The sequence below is a fragment of the Callorhinus ursinus genome, unplaced genomic scaffold (genome assembly GCF_003265705.2).
Source record: "Callorhinus ursinus isolate GAN/ISIS: 27379988/994484 unplaced genomic scaffold, GSC_fseal_2.0 scaffold49, whole genome shotgun sequence".
Taxonomy (NCBI): Eukaryota; Metazoa; Chordata; class Mammalia; order Carnivora; family Otariidae; genus Callorhinus; species Callorhinus ursinus.
This window is the reverse complement of record NW_027397111.1, coordinates 5,253,603-5,270,255: the sequence shown is the minus strand read 5'-3', so window position 1 is coordinate 5,270,255 and position 16,653 is coordinate 5,253,603. Positions and strand designations below refer to the sequence as shown.

The 16,653-nt window shown below is 54.3% G+C and overlaps 1 protein-coding gene across 11 annotated transcripts in view; it reads left to right on the top strand.

Annotated features, from left to right (window-relative positions):
- Positions 1-16,653, top strand: part of MICAL2 (microtubule associated monooxygenase, calponin and LIM domain containing 2) — a 214,588-nt gene that overhangs the window by 116,422 nt on the left and 81,513 nt on the right. For 4 of the 11 annotated variants that reach the window (XR_012375353.1, XM_073882906.1, XM_073882909.1 and 1 more), the window contains exons 18-25: positions 684-806; positions 1,851-2,069; positions 2,250-2,351; positions 3,538-3,663; positions 8,031-8,093; positions 12,883-12,990; positions 14,023-14,209; positions 15,390-15,478. Coding sequence is in view for 10 of the 11 variants with exons in the window: in XM_073882906.1 (XP_073739007.1) it covers positions 684-806; positions 1,851-2,069; positions 2,250-2,351; positions 3,538-3,663; positions 8,031-8,093; positions 12,883-12,990; positions 14,023-14,209; positions 15,390-15,478 (1,017 nt within the window). In the remaining variant the exon portion in view is untranslated. The remainder of the gene's footprint in view (positions 1-683; positions 807-1,850; positions 2,070-2,249; positions 2,352-3,537; positions 3,664-8,030; positions 8,094-12,882; positions 12,991-14,022; positions 14,210-15,389; positions 15,479-16,653) is intronic. The other 7 variants (XM_073882907.1, XM_025894198.2, XM_025894193.2 and 4 more) reach the window with 4 other exon arrangements.

Below are 16,653 nucleotides of genomic sequence, written 5' to 3'. Positions count from 1 at the left end.
TTGGGACAAGGGGTTTGGTTTTTTTTTTTTTGGAGAACACCTGTCGTATAACAGAATTAGGCTCCTCTCAGTAGGAGGACAGACTCTTGGTTAATTAACGTTATAGGCAGTCATCATAAATGTCTACCTGGTCTTGATGGGGGACCTGCCCCTCCCGGACAAACTGGCCTTCCCCAGGAAGCCAAGTTTTGTGAGAAGAGGGCCATCGTCCTGAGACTTGTGATTTTTTTCTCAATTGCCCCTTCTGGAGGCTGGGCCCCTAGAAGTCCCCAGGTGTCAGTCAAGGGTTCTCTTCCATCAGAAGGAATGTAGCATCCCTGTCATCTTGTGTGCAGGAGACTTTGCCATTTCCAGGAGGACTCCAGGCCTGGCCACCTGGGCTTGGCATAGGCTCTCATGGTGCAGGCCCAGTGCCCCAGGTCTGAGCCAAAAGCAAGGCCTCCCTGGGATTTACACGTTGTCCAAGAGAAGGGGACTCCAGGACTTGATGTTCCCATGGACAGAGAACCGGGGTTCAAGTTTCCCCTCTGGGCCTGGCTCGTGGGAGCTCAGCCCAGTGCTGTCTCTGCACTTGCAAACTCTCTCTGCCTGCCTCTCTTCCTCTCCTCCCTCCAAGTGTCTGACTCACCTTTTCCTTCATGTTTCCTGTGGCTGCTATTTCGGACTCACCTTCATCCTCCCAGGAATGCCGTGTCTCAGGGATGGGTAAGCCTGTCCTGCGCACTTCCTCTGACCCACCTGTTAACTCTCGCTGCCCTAGGCCAGAGGAGCCCACACCCAGCCCGTCACCTCCTCTGAAAAGGCAGGTAGGGCTCCTTCCAGTGGACCCTGTCTTGGTGAAGTTAGAGGGGACTTTGATCCAGAGGGGTGGGGTCCGTGGCTCTCTGTGTGCCCCAGGTAGGGCTGACTGTAGCTTCTCTGGGAAGGCAGACACAACTTGAGGTGACCATCCTTATAGGTAAGAATAACCAGGTCTGCAGCCTCTTGAAGTATGTGCCAGTCTGGAGCATCGTCTGCCCAACTGCTGTGCTCTTGGTGTTTTATTTGCTTGGGGTAAAACAGGCTGCACCACATGGGGCATTTGGGGGACGCTACGGGACACTTAGCTTTATTTGCAGACCACTTGGATAGGAGATTTCTAAATAGAAGGACAAGTGGCAGGGATGGTGAAATGAGCTCAGGTGGCCAGTTGGCTGCACACCACGGAAGGGGTAAGGCCGGGGTGCTGTGAAGCCATCTCCTGGTGCCCAAGCAGACGAGGACTCGCCCGGGGCCGGGAGGCAGCCAGGGCCCGAGGCTTTGTCCAGCGAGCATCTCTGGGTTTGGAATTTGAACAGAATCACTATTCCTGAGCACACTGTTCAGAAATGTCTAGCCAGCAGTAGGAGGTTGGTGTTGCTCCCGTGGTGGAGGTTGAGCGAAGTCAGTGAGGATATATTTCGGTGATGTTAGGCCTGTGTGCGTAGAAGAATCACCTAGAGAGCTTTTTAAAAAATATCACCATCTGGTACCCACCCCCAGACCAGTTAAAACAGACTCTCCGGGGGTTGGGCCCAAACTCGGGTGACTTTTTCTAAGTGCCCTAGGTGACTTCCCTATGCAGCTATAGGACCGAGACCGGGCTTGTGCAGGTTTTGACCCGGTGGGTCTGGGGTGAGGCCCGAGACCGTGCATCACTAATGAGGATGGCAGGTGGCGGAAAGTCAGGACCTGAGGTTAGCGGGGGGAGTCTGACTCACAGTGGCCCCTGCTGCGCCCTTGGTCCCTGGTCCTCATGGGGAGGGCTCACGGCAGGGGGTGTGTGAATGGGCCACAGTCGGGAAGGAAGCTTGACTTTCCTTCTCTCCCAGTTCCCCTCGGTGGTTGTGACGGGGCACGTGCTCCGAGAGCTGAAGCAAGTGTCTCCTGGCGGCGGGTGCCCAAGCAGGCCCTGGAGAGCCAGAGCCCAGTCTGACCTGCAGCTGGGCGGGCCTGAAGCCCCTGCTGGCCGGCCTCCCGCCTGCCAGGGAGCTCTGGCGCTTTCTGGGGCGCTGCGGCGGCTGCAGCAAGTGGAGGACAAGATTCTGCAGGTGAAAGCCCGCCCGTGGCCCTGCCTCTGCCTGTGTTTGGGGCGCCTTCCTTCCCTCCTTCCCTCCTCTGCCCGGGTGGGTGGCTGTCCCCTATCCCGTTCTGCCACTCTCCGGGAGGCAACCACCGTCGGCTCTGGCACTGTTGCTCTCTCTCTTTCTCCTCTCTCGCCCGACCAGCAGAAGAGGGCTCAGAACTTGGCCAACAGGGAGTTTCACAAAAAGAACATTAAGGAGAAGGCGGCTCACCTTGCCTCCATGTTTGGACACGGGGATTTCCCGCAGGTAAACACGGGGCGTTCAGAGCCCCCAGGAACCCAGATGTTGCACATCTAGCGAAGTGGCCACGAATCCATCTCCGGAGCTTCATTTCCTCCTCCCTCCTCCTTTTCCGGCAGGAGGGGCTATTGACTTTTCAAGCCACTAAGGGATTTGGGCTGGCATCTAAAAAAGACTCAAATGAGCAGATGCAAAAATACTAGATCAGTCATGACAAAGGGAAGACCAAGGTAGCAATGTAGGCTCAGGTCCAAGGAAAATGTGACGAGCAGAAACGTATGCTGGTAGAGCCTAGACGGGCCTGAGTAGGCACTGAGCTCCCTAAGAGGGAACACAAAAAAGGAAAGATGGTCCTTGCAGGCATCACATCCCAGTGTCTTAAAGTGAAACCATGGTGTTTTGAGGCACAATGGAGAGATCTCCCCGTGGCCCTGACCAGGGAAATCCTGAATGACGAGCCAGCCATAGGCTCTAACCCGTGCTCTGCTTTTCCAAACAGCAGCATCAGCCAAACGGAGTGGCTTTGCCTCAGAATGGCAGGGACTGACCTAGAAACTTGCTGAAATGAAGAGGGAGTGCATGGCAAGGAGAGGGAAGAGTTGATAATGAGGTGCCACAGTCCGTGTGTGTGTGTGCAAGGGGCACCCTTGCTTGCAGACAGCCTGAGCTCTAGAACATAACTCCTCTGCTGCTTTCACTCGGTCTCCTCCAGACCTGTGTCCTGTGCTACTGGGCCGAGTCGTTGTCATGGGAAGGAAGTTTTGCAGCGAGTTCATATCTGGGTCCCAGGGGGCTGTAGAGGCACCTGCCGTGGCCGTCTGCCCCACAGTGGCCCGGGGTTCTCCTTCCCTCAGTTTGCAGCTTCTACTTCACACCAAGCTCCAGAGCGAGGGCGTCAGGAGTTAGCTCTGGTAGTCTGCGGCAGACGTACATGGCAACAGGGCGGGTCTGCCCCAGCTACTTCGCTGTGATGAGGGAGCCAGGGTAGCTGTGGCAGAATGCAGTGTATCCGGGAGCCAGACGGTCCTGCTGGGCTCCCAAGACAGAGGCTTCTCTTCTGTCCTGAGACACAGCCCTGGATTTCTTCCCCCCCACCCCCGAACGTGTAGGCATGGGGCTGCACGGTGGAGGGGAGCCTCACTGTGCACTTGCCAGGGACCATCACCGTTTGCTCTGTTTCTGTTCTGTGCAGAATAAACTACTTTCTAAAGGCCTGTCTCTCGCTCACCCTCCGGCTTCTCCCTCCTGCCTTCCGTCTCCCGATCCCGCTGCTGCTTCCTCTCCATCGACTGCTGACTCTGTTTCTCCTACCAGAAAGGTAGTCGTCCTGAACAGTTAGCTGCCCCCACTCCCTGCACGTTCTGAGATGTTCTCATGCTCTGCTTGACCTGCGCAGACAAGCATCTGGAGCTTGCTTTGGCTGCGATGAAAATGTGTAAGATCCTTTCCAGCAGTCCTGGATTCGGTTGTTTCTGTGTTGGAGCAAGCAACCAAGCGGACCAGGAGACACACAAAAATGTGTCCAACCGTGCTGCTCATCCAGCAAGCGTTAATTGGGCACCCACCATACACCACCATGTGCCAGATGCTGACACAAGGAGGACGGTGGCACAGCCCTCTCACTCCAGTTCTGAGGACAAACAGCACGTTAGCCTTGAACTGGAGGAGATTGCCAGTCTTTGGCTGTCTTTGACCTAACCGAACGGCAGCTCACATGGCGAACATACCACTTTTCAGTACTGCCCCTTAATTCTGAGGGACATAAAGGGCAAGTTTATAGGAACCCAGAGGGGAGAAACCTGGAAAGGATTCACACAAGAGGCAATATGGGAACCAAGTGTCAAGGGTTCCATGGAAGGGGAAGGGCAATGGTTCTAGAAAGGTCTAGCATGTGCAAAGGAAGGCAGACAAGGTTTGTGTGAACAGAAAGAAGATTCTGGTGCAGCTTGCTTTGGGAATAAAAGTATTTATGGCAGTGTGGAGGGTGAGGGTGGAAGTCAGCCCGCTCTTCATGTTAAGGAGTTTTATTCTGCTCTCTTAGAGCTACTGAAGCCACGGCTCTGTATTCGAGAAGGATGACTCAGTTAGCAGTGCAGAGGTTGGCTCAGAGGAAGGGAGGAGGTGGGAAGCTAACTTTAACAAGATGCAACCCTTGAACAATTTTTAAATTGGGGTTCTGGAGCACTTTTCATGGTTTCCATTGTCCTCCTGTTACCAAGTATGCTGAGAACACTAGCAGGCTGCGGTGGGAGAGGGAAGTGGGTTTTGGTCTCTTCCTCGCAAACCGTGCTCCTCCAAACACACCTGGTCTGTCTCGCTTCCCCAGGCTTACCTTGGCGCGGAAAGCTAGATGTCCCCCATCACAGTTACTGCTCCTTTGCTTCCATGCTGTTAGGCTGAAGCACAAACCAGCAATCTGCTGTTGCCTTAGTGGAAAATTAGGAGCTGCCTCTTGGTTTGTAGTTGAGACCCCCACTGCTGTGGGGAGAAGGGTGCAGGTAGGGTCTCTAAGAAAGGAGCGAGGAATATTATCAGCCCCACCCCCTCCACCATCCCCAGTAAGGGTATGAAGCATCCCCAGAAGGGCAGCAGGAGGTGGCCCAGAGAAGCACAGACACCTCTGATCTGCAGCTCCACCGAAGACAGCCATGGCCAGGATGCCCGGCATCTTGTTCCAGGTCAGCCACTGGTCAGCCATTTGGCCTCATGCCTCCTGACCTATCTGGGCTTCTGTATTTTCTCATCAGCACGAGAGTGATCCCTGGCTCATGTGATAGCAGCTGTCTGGGTGGGGACTGGCATTTTTCTCGTCATCCTCACCAAAGCTCCAGAGCAGCCTTTTTGCCCAGCTCGGGAGAGGACCCTCCCCTGGGGGGTGCTTCCTGTGATGGCGCCCTTGACAGGACGAGAAGGGGCCAGGGTGCCTGGGCACAGACAGGCAGCCGCTGGTGCTCCTGGCTGGGCAGCTGGGCCCACACTGTGCTTCTCTCCTGCCCAGCCCCTCCAGCTGGCCCTGGTCCGCGTCCCCTCTAGCCTCTGCCTTTCTTTCATGCTCAGTGTGGCCTGGCTTGAGGGCAGAGCTGGGGCAAGAAAAGCCCCCACACTTCCCAAGGTCCCTGACTTGGTTTCCAGTAGGCGTTTGAGCTCTAGGTGCTGGCAAGAGGCAATCTGCGCAGGCACGTGTGGGCCACCAGGATCTGACAGGGACACTTCTTGTCAGGAGGCATTGCTCCATCATCATCATGCTCCACTGAGGCCCTCGGCTTCTCCTCCATTGGGCTCCTCAAGCAGGTTTTAACCAATGTCACTCATGAAGCGAGCCAGCAAGTGAACATTCAGCCATTCAACAAACCTTTATTAGACCACAGACGGCTCAGTGTCAGGCACTTTGGACTCTTGGGATGTGCATCAGTGGTCTGGAGTTACATTCCTCCCCTGATGAGGCTTGTATTCTAGTAGGTAGAAATGAACAATCAACAATAATGTAATATATAGGTAAATTATATCATACATCAAAAGACAAGATAGTACCTCCTATGGAAAAATTATAGCAGGGAGCTAGCGTGCTGGGGAAGGGTAGCAATGTGAAATGCAGTTTTAGTGGGGGCTGTTGTTCCTGGGAAAGAGAACCGAGCAGGAGTAGAGCCACAGATAGGAACACAAAGGTGCAAGGAGACCAGTCCCCAGGCCTCCTGCCCCCCGGCACAGGGTTCTCTGTACCACAGCGGCCAGGCATGAATGGGAGGCCTTGTCAGACGCACCAGCTCGCAGGCTATAGCCACGGGGAGCTCTGCACCCAGGTGCATCGAGAGCTGCAAATGCGGTGGGCTTTGGGCTGAGCAATCCCAGGCCCTCTGCTCCCCCCCTCCCGCCCATAGCTTGACTCTTTATTCTACCAGGTTGTGGTAGAACAGTCACCACCTCTTTTTCTTATCCCGTCTCCTTAGCCAGCCTTGGCCATCAGGTGATGGTGTAATTGGGCTGATGAATTACAGGCTGATGCGCCTCTCCCAGTGGGGCCGGGAACGAGTGGAGAGCTCTTAGGGCCACCCTGGGACAGTGGGCAAGTCACTGACCCTCTTTGTGCCTTAGTCTCTCTGTAAAAAGGACCTAGTCTGGACTCAACATTCCCAGCGCCCTCCAGATCTCAGTGTGAAGCCGTTGTAGACAGGACTGAGTGGTGAGTTTCCAGGGGCAAGCAGTCTCAGAGAGGATATTGCCACTGGCCCTGCAGTCTCCCCACCCCCCACCACCAGTTTCCCTCCCTCTCCTGGACCCCACCCCCACAACCCATTCAACACTGGGTTTTGTGCATGCGGAATCTGGCAGGGTGACAGCCTCCTCTGAAGAGAGAATTGGCTGCTGCTTAAACTCTGTGACAACCTGGTGACAAACTTCATTCAGTCCTAAGGGAGCTCTGGGAGCCTCTCCCCTGAAGAGAGCCTGAGGCTGCAGTGCTTCTGCCCAGCCAATGATGGGCTGCTCTCATTGCCCAGGGGCCCAAGCTCACCTCCATTCAGGGAAGGCTGGGGAAGGAAAATGCACTTGGAAACTGATGTTTAGCCCTTGGCAAACTTGAGGCAGGCAGCATGTCTCTATTCCTGCCCTAGAGCCCTACACTCCAATTCTGAGGATCCAGGGATAATCCCTTCCATGTGGGAACAGACCTATCCAAACCCGGATGAGGACCACCTGTTACAGGGGTGCAGACTTGGGTCACCAGTTCCGGGAGATGGTGGCCAGCGCTGTGCCTTCAAATGGCCCTCTCAGCTGGACATTTGCTTTAAGATTCAGTGATACTCCTGAGAGTTTGGCCTGAATGGTCACAGGGTGTATTGAGGTCCTCTCATTTAGGATCTAGATTCTTACCAGAGTCTTGTCTTTCAAAGACCCAACTAAGGATCATGTCCGCTCGTATGTCTCCAGCACTCATTCGACTCGTCCATCCCATTAAACCCCCCCTTCATCCATCAGTTAACTCCTTTTTTCAAGCAGGGAGGCCACTGCCAATTTGGCACCTGGTGTGGCTGCTAGCCATTTGCCAAGGCTGGCGAGCTCTTGCAGGAACAAGATGGTGGCTGAGTGTTTGTGCCAAGGAGCAAGAGGGGGCTGTGGTTTAAGTCTTCCTGGGTCAGAAGAGCAATGTGCATTACAAAAGGAGCTTTCTCTACCTGGGGGTGTTTGTTTTAAAACTGGATTTGCAGGGTTTACTGGAGAGATTTGCACATTGGAGCAAAGCTAAGGGAGGCTTGGCTGGGCACTATGTCTTTCTTTCATTTGATACAAGGATAGATCTCAAGGCTGCCCCCAACCTCCTCATTCTTCTCTTTGTTCCTGGGATAGGACTGCCTTTGGAGGTGTCCTGTGTGCATCCCAGCTTGGGGGATTTTAATTTGCAGAGGGCTGGTGTGTTTCAGGGAAGCAGGGTGCTATAGGGAGAAGAACACGGGCTTAGAGTCAGAGCACCGACCTTGCAGGAGTTGGTGGACTTCCCAGCACCTCGGTCCCCCAATTATAGACCGGAGGTGACAGCAGCTAGCCCTGATAGTGCGAGGAATGTTGCAGTGAGCTGGCAAAGGTAGAATGCCTAAAGTGTCCAGTAAATGTGCTCTCTCCCCAGCAGAGGAGAATTTCGGAAGAAATCTCACTTACCTGAAATGCATGTTGATTCCTCTCTTTCTCAAGGCAAAGAAGTCACCTTCAGGTTTCCATTTCCATCCCAGCCACTTAAGAACAGTGCGGCCTCAGGTGAGTTAGAGCCTCTCTGAACCTCAGCTGCCCCATCTGCGAAGGGGGATTATGAGACCCACCTCGCAAGGCTCTGAGCCTATGATCACAGCACAGTGCCTGGCGCCAGGGGATGCAGGTGCAGACGTGGGCACCCATGGGGAGGTCATAGCCTCAAAGGCCTGCCCGAGTCTCAAATCTGAGCATGTCATTTCCGGACCCCCTCAAACAAGGTGGTTTCAGTTCTTGCCCTCTCTTGCTCTTGCCCTGAGCATACCACTGGACACCCAGGCCCATAGCCTGTCCTATGATGTTTCTCCCCCAGGCACTCCTCAAAGGGGAATGTTGGTCCCAGTGGGCGCAGGAGACCTCCTCAGGCCCTGCCTGTCGAAACCTCCCCTTCCTGCGAGTCCTCAGCTTTGAGGTCCTAGAACCTCTGCCCTTACCCTGCCCGAGCCTTGTGGGCTTCATGATGCTCACAGCAGGCCAGGTGGCCTCAGGTGGCCCAGCTCCATGGTGAAGCACAGCCTGGGCACCTGGTATTCTTGGCTGAGTTCCAGGCCCTAGGGGGGAAGTTAGCAATGTTTGGACACAGAGGGGCCCAGGAACCTGCTTCCTCCTTCATTCAGAGCAAACGCCCTGTGCCAGGAGCATGGAGATGAGTAAGACACAGTCAGACATCAGGGAGTGCAGACCAGAAGGGAGCTGGGTGAGAAAGGCTCCAACATGCAGCTGCGGACTGACAGTCATGTTCTGAGCTCAGAGTGCCAGGATTGCCTCAGACATGCCTCCTTGTGGGGGTCCAGCCATCTTCTGCAGCCTCTGGGGATGATGCTGGGGACAACAGTTATGCTACCATGTCATGTTTGAATCTGGGTTGACTCATCGAAGAGAAGCCAGTGTGCTCATTCTGGGTAGGCCATACCATTCTTACTCATGCAGAGGATAGAACCCAAGTGACCTAGAGTTTCCCAGAGTGAAGACCATCTAAGAAAGGAAAAAAGAAGTTCTAGAACATGGAAATGTAAAGCCAAGCCAATGGCAGTGTTTTGGACTCATTAATTCCCTGCAAAGTGCTTCCTGGGGGCCCCACACCATGTGAGGTGTGGCCTGGATTCTATGGTGACCCTTTCTTGTAGCCCTGCAAGGGTGGCAGTAGTCTCCCCATTTTACAGATGAGGAAGCTGAGGCTCACAGAAGGGAAATGGTGTATGTGAGATTAATCTAATGTAAGGTGAAATAATGGCACACCAGAAATGTCCAGCCATTCCAGCTTGTTCTAATTAACTGAAAAATAATTAGAATTCAAAAGAGGGAAGAGGGTAGTAAGAAACCTTCTTCAAAATTATAAGAATATTGCAAGATACGTAAAGGTCTGCGAAAGCAGCCCCATAGCCCTCCAGAATAACCAGTTCTTTAAAAACTAGTGACTGGGATGTGATCATTTTTGGCCAAATCTTTTTGTTTGCACAAACTCTCCCAAATTATCAATTCTGCCCTTGACCAGCCCTCTGCAGGAACATATATGGCCTACCTTTTAGTGCATGAGTCTCCTTGCTGAGAAACCCTGGCTCTCACTCTGAGGTCAATACCAGAATGAGTTTTCTGGAAGTTTCTCTACAAATTGATCTCTGTCTTAGGATCCCAGGAGCTTGGTTGGCTAGAGCAATGCTGCTCAAAGTGTGGTCCATGGGCAGGTACTGGTCTGTGACCCAATGAGCATGACGAGTGAGAGTGAGCATTGGACACTTGTGAGCAATCTGATATTGCCACACATCCAAGTGTGTGGTCCTATTTCCAGTAATTCACATTTATTATGTCCAGAAATACTAGGTCACAACAGACTAGAGATTTAATTTTTTTTAAGCAAAACCTGGTCATTTACCAATGGTAGTTTGGGGAGCAGTGAGCTAGCATTCATCTGGCTGGTCATGTCCTCGCTCTGCTGGAGCCAATAAGGCATCCTACTGACAAGAAGCAGAAGAGAACCCATAATCCTCAGGGCAATGTCTGCCTCCACACTGGTCTTTGGGGTGGGCTTCGGGGGGCCCCCCCTTCACCTCTTGAGATGAGTTCTCCATCACCGGGTCTCCTTGTGACCTCTCCAGGAAGTCCAGTCCACCTCTTGGTTGGCCAGTGGTGACTCTGGGTTGGTTTCTATCAGGTTGGAAAGGGCGTGTGGGAGACCCAGTGCTGCTCTCCTTAAGGGTGCTTTCGTTATTCTTAGGAAAGCCATGGCAATGGGCTGGGGCTGTGACTGCAACTGGGAGAAGGGAGCCTTTCTGGCCCATTCTGAAAGACCAAGTCTTGTCTTCATCCTAGATCACCTGGCTGGGTGACCTGGACAGTGCTCTGTCCTGGCAGGGCAACTGAGCAGGCCCATGAGCACATAGATGGGTCTGGCGACACCTGCCAGCTACCTTCTAGCCCTTGGCGTACTTCTGTAATTGCTCCTTAAGTCAGGATTGCACAAAAAGCTCAGCAGCACAAAGTGCTTATTAGCTAAGTGGTTAATAAGGTCACATTAAGGACTTGTATTTAAAGCCTTGAAAAGTATAGTCTCAATCCCAGCTAACTCAAGGGAGGCGATAATTGCACGTGGGTATCATGGCATCACCATGGAGTTTTTTCTGGGAGGGCGCCCCAGAGCCAGTTCACACACGGGGCCACTGGAGACAGCCACACAAGGACAGTGTGGGCAGGGAGGTAAATCTGACCTCTGTCTTCTCTCCCCCTTTAATTTGGTATAAACCCAAGAAGTACTTGGTGTTCTTCAGCCCCTTCCTGAGGGGCCTGTGTGTGTGTGTGGGCAGGGGTGGGGGGGCAGTTCCCAGTGGGGGATGGAACATCAGGCAAACAATGGCTTGTTGTTCTGAGCCACTGCACCTGAACCTTTCTTAGAAACAGGAGCCAAGGTTCTGGGCATTTATTTGTGACATCCTGTAAATGGCAGAGAGTGTGCTTGAAGCAGAAAGCTGATCTCTCCCAGGCTGGGCCAGCTCGGGAGGTGAAGTGGGTCTGGGGTAACTGGCGGAGTCGCTGCTCCTGGGAAGGGACAGGCTTTGTGAATTCTGAGGGGCTCCCATCTGTCTGAGCCGTGGGCTCAGACCCCCTACCTGGCAGGCCCATGGCCTGCTACAGTCCCCAAGAGCCCTGCATGTGGTCCAAGTGACTGTTGCAAAGTGGCTGTGAGTGTGAGGGCTTTCTTAATGAGAAAGGGAGCAGAGGGCTCCTGGGTCTTGATTGTTCTCCCCAGCCTGCCTGGCGACCTTGCAGCGGCTGTGCTCTTGCTGGAATCCTGGAGGCTGGTCCCAGCTTCTGAGGCTGGGCTCTGCTACCGGGAGCTGGGGAACCACTGTCATTAGCTTTGCCGTCCCCCGAACTTCCTGCTTTATAGCTGAGGCTTTCATAGCAGATTAGATGTGGCCTCCCAGGAGTCCTGGGTTTAGATTGAGGGTGTTCCTTCAACCACACCCATCCACCTATGCCACTGTTCTCTCTGGCTGCACTTCCCAGAAGCTAGATTCTGAGGCTGGGCAGGGTCTGGAGCCTGCCTTCTTCCCAGATCCTGGGACCAGAAACTGCTTACAGAATCCCTTCCTATGGTGTGTGCCTCCCTGAAGAGGAGACTGCAGTGTTCCCAGGGTGGCTTTCATAGCTGGTGGGAAAGGGGGAGCTAGGTGGGATTTGTGGGGGTATCTGGGTGATTGTGCCATGTCTGCGTGGGCTGTCAGCTCCACCCCTGCCCCAGCTCCCAGACACGTGGATGGGGAACCGGACACTCACAGGTTGGGGGTGGACGTCATGCCCTCCAGAGCACAGGCACCTGTGCACCTGCCAGGCAGTGGTGCCCAGGGCCCCCATGGAGCTGACTTGCCAGCATCAGCCTGGGGCCTCTGGGCACTGCAGCCTGGTGCATGTGGTGGAGTGCCATCCTGTTGCCTCCTCACTCCCGTTCTAGTCACTGCTTCTGTAGGTCTGGGGGGCACTCAGGTCAGACACCACCATCACACCCCAGGGGTGTGGAGGCTGCAAGGCAGGCTGGGACCGGCTGTACTCGGGAAACAGGGAGGGAGGAGTCTAGTTCATCCTGGCCTAGCCCCGCCAAGCGCCAGGCGCTTGAACACCCATTCTCTCCCTCAGTTCTTACCACACAACCATGAGGCAGGCACGATCTCCCCCATCCTACTAAACAAGGAAACTGAGCTCAGAAGTTGAGAGTTTTGTGCCCAGTCTCAGAACTGGTTCATGGTGGAGCTGGGGTCCAACCCTTCATTCCAGTCCGGGGGGCAGGTACTGCTCACGAAGCAGGTGAAGCAGCATCTCACAGCCCTCCAAAGAGGAGGGATCTCTATGGGAGGGTGGCTGCCGTTCAGCTGTCTGTCCGTGAGGTCCTGGCTCCTTAGGGTGTGAGGGCATCTGGGCTGGGGCTCAGGAGACCTGAGAAGAGCTCTGAATCTCACACGTATTTGCTAAGTGGCCTGGGATAGCTCCCTTCCTGTCTCCGGGATTCATTTACCCCATCTGTGAACCAAGAAACTCGACGAGTCCTGAAGGCCTTGCATGCCGACGGAGCTAGTTCTACAAGTCACCTGGCTCACCCCGGGCCCCAGCGTTCCATTTCTGTCCTGTCTGTCTCCAGAGTGCCCGCTGCCCTCTCCAGGCTGGTTTTGCCTCTCCTGGGACGTCGGGCGCTGTTTGCATGTGGGTGTGGAGCCCTGTCCCACCTCCAGCCTGTTTGCGCTTTCCGTCTCAGTGCTAACTGGCCTCTGTCTTTGTCTCTGCCTCCTCTACCTCTGCTCTTGGGTAGCTGACGGTAGGGAAAGTGTCCAGCGGAATAGGGGCTGCAGCTGAAGTCCTGGTCAATCTGTACATGAATGATCACAGACCTAAGACCCAGGCCACCTCTCCAGACCTGGTAAGGACGCACACCCCTCAGCCTTCACCCACAGACACTGGCTCTGGTCTCCCAGGGAGGATGGCCTGGTCCACGCGAGGCCCCCTTCTCATGGACAGGAGGCGTGACAGTGGGGTAGACCGGTGCCAAGGTTAGAGGGAGGGCTGCGTTTTCTGGCCGACAAACCTCACTTGGCTCCCCATAGGTCATTTCACAAGGCAGAGCCTGTCCCCTGCTGTCTGGTGAGCTCAGTGAAAAGGCCAGGCAGGCCACCCCTTACCCTCAGCATTTGGCGTCCCGCCCAAGTAGCCCTTTTGCACTGGACAGAGGATCCAGTAACAGAGAGATACTCTTCCCGCTGAATTCTCCCTTCTCCAAACAAGGCTGCCTGCTGCGGTCACCGGCCATCTGACTGGACATTCTTTTGCTTTCCTTTTGACATGTCCCCCCAGCCCTAGAATCCCCCAGGTGCACCGCTGCCTGGCCCTCATCCTCCTCCCTTGCATTTAGGAATTTGCCTGGCAGCCCCGGGGGCTAGAGGACACAGCCTGTCCCTGTCCTGCAGTACTCTTCAACAGTTTGGCTGCCACAGGCTTTCCTTGCCTGGCCTAAGTCACTGCAGGGGGGACAGGGGTGTGGAAAACATTCTTTCGGGGACCTCACCCTAGAGGCAGGCAGATTCTGGCGGGAGCCAGCGTTGCTGGGCAGGCACGTTGGTGAGGGATGCCCACTGTGTCAGACAGAGAGACGCCACTCCCGCCCCCAAACTGGAGCGGCCGGCCTCGGGAGGAGCCCCTCCTGGGCCTCCCCTGTCGCCACCTGGCCTGCCTGGGAGCCCGTGCGGGGTGGGGTCGTTGGGGTCTGTGCTGGGGGCGTATCCTCCCACCGCTCAGTCTCGGCTGCCGTGCCTGCAGTGCCATGGGCAGCAGACAGGAGCCCACGAGGTCCCCATGATCGAGGTCAAGATTTTCCAAGAGTCTCGGCCTCGCACCGCGAGATGCGGGGTCAGCCCTGACGCGCGGCGCTTCTCTCCTGCTGCCCTGTGCCCCCCAGGAATCCATGCGGAAGGTGTTCCCCCTGAACCTGGGCGGCAGCGACACCTGTCACTTCTGCAAGAAGCGCGTGTACGTGATGGAGCGGCTGAGCGCCGAGGGCCACTTCTTCCACCGAGAGTGTTTCCGCTGCAGCATCTGCGCCACCACCCTGCGCCTGGCCGCCTATGCCTTCGACAGTGACGAAGGTAACTCCCAGCAGCCGGGGACAGCGCCAGGGTCTCCGGTCTGGGCTCCTGTCCTCTGGAGGCTCTGGGGCACCCCACCGCTTCCCAGGGACTGTGGCATCCCCGGGAGAGCTGTTCTGGGAGCTGGGAGATCCTGCTGGAGAGAGAGGCCACCTCCGGCGGGCCCGGGGAGGCGGTGAGCGCCTGCTGTATACCAGCAGCAGCAGCACCTGCTGTGTGCCGAGTGCTTTACATACGTGTCCTCGCCAGCATCCCCACCTTCCATGGCCCCGTGTGGGCAAGGAAATCACACCTGGCGACCTAATACCACGCTTGTCACCACACCTGGCTTGTAACAAGGGTTCGATAAATGATGATGTATTAATGTTTTTATTTACAAAGTGTGTCTTACAAAAGTGGTCATAATAGCAGCCTCCCCTCTGAGAAGCAGCCTGCCAGAATGAACCATTAACTAGCCCCGTAACCTTGGGCCTGTTACCTAACCTCTTGGTCCCTCCGTTATGTCATCTGTAAAATGAGGATAATAATAGTTCTTAGCTCATAAGGTTGTGGCAAGGTTGTTCATGTGAATTAATTCACGGGAAGCATTCAGAGTAGTGCCTGCTCTATTGTGAGTCCTGGATAAGTTTTTCATGTTGTACCATTGTTCCTGAGGTTACTTTAGTAACAGTGAATGAAGAAGGCTTTTCTGGAAGGTGCCCAGTGGTCCTGGGCCATGGCCAGGGACCCAGGGCAGACTTCACCTGGGTCTTCTCCTCTCCATCACTGCTACCATTTGTTCTGAGCCTTTCCCACCCCCAGGGGCCCCAGGAAGGACCGCAAACTGGAAACAGTGCTGATATTCAGAGCTGTCCATTCTGCAGCCTGGCAGCTGGCCTTGGGAAGGGACTTGGCCTCGGTTTGGCTTAGGGATTATCTGAGGGCTTCAGCCCCAACCCCGGCATCCCGCCCCCTCGATTGCTACAGCCTGCCTCTGAGGCAACAAAGGGTCCTGCTACCTCGTCTGAGTGTGGCTTCTTTAAGACAGGTGACAGAAAGCAAGTTTGAGGCCTCCTGGGCTTACTCCCAATATTGGCATTCCCTGACCTAGACAGGGGCAGAAGTTGGCTTGTATCTGCTGTGACCCTAATTTACAGGAGAAAACCCATGCATGCAAGTGTGCACGTGTTTCTTTTTACAGGCAAGTTTTTCTGCAAGCCTCATTTCATTCACTGTAAGACCAACAGTCAGCAAAGGAAGAGACGAGCAGAGCTGAAGCAACAAAGAGAGGTATGCTTTCCTCCTGAAAGTGCTGTTGAAACAGGGACGGCCCCTGGATTGGAGACCGTTTTCAAAGGTCCCTCCAAGTGAGGCCAGAATTTCCGGCCCTGGAGGGGCTGAGACCCACAGGTAAAGCCGAGAGTCCGTACTGTGCGTGTGGCGTGGAGGGTCTCTCTGCCTTAGCCTGTTGTGCCAGCCTCTAGGTTTATCCCATTCTGGAGGCCAGCTGCCTGGTGAGCGGCGGTGCTGGCTTCTTCTGAGAAGGGCCTTCCCGCGTCCCAGGGATGGGACTAAAGTCCCAGCCATATGGAAACCACAGGGTCCCCCACGCCTGGGTCCCAAGTGACCACAGTGTTGTTTGCAGGGATGCCTCTTGGGGAGCCTACCTTTCCCTCATCCCCCCCCCCACCCCCAGTCTCTTGTATGTCAACAAAGTGACAGGATGCTGAACGTATGGACGATTGGTGATAGCGTCCCTTCCCGCAGCTCTTAGCACACACCTTCTCTGCCGCTTGATTAACCACCCCCTCCAGCAAGGACCCACACCATACAGCTCTTTTCAGGTTATATGAATCATAGAGGCTTAATGTAGAAAAATGGGTAAATGAAGTATGTAAAGAAGGAAAGTTAAATGATCACCACCCTATTCTGAGAAACCCATAACTAACATTTTGTGACATCGCCCTATGTGAATGTCTTTTAACCTAGTTGGAATCCAGTAATTACACTTTCATATCCTTTTTTTTTATTTACTGGCAGTATACCAAGAACCGTTCCCCATAACATTAAAAATTCTTTTGGAGCATCATTTTTGATGCCTATAAAAGATGATTAATAATTTATTTAACAAGTCCCATGTTGCTGAATGTTTATGCTGTGTCCTGTTTTTACCTTACAACTATTTTCACAGCCAGCATCTTTGTATGCACATCTTGGTCCCTGTTTCAAATTATTTCCTGAGGACAGATCATTAGAAATAGAATTTCTGAGTCAAAGGACATACGTTCGTTGTTGTTGTTGTTGTTTTTTAAGGACGTGTGTTTTGAAGGTCTGTGAACCCCGTGGTCACGTTGGCCCCGGAAAAGCAATGCCTATATTCAATCCCCCTTCAGCAGTGCACAGGGGCTATTATTTGGGGGGCTGGTTGCAAAATGCAGGGTCTGCCACGGTCCGTTTGTGTTGGC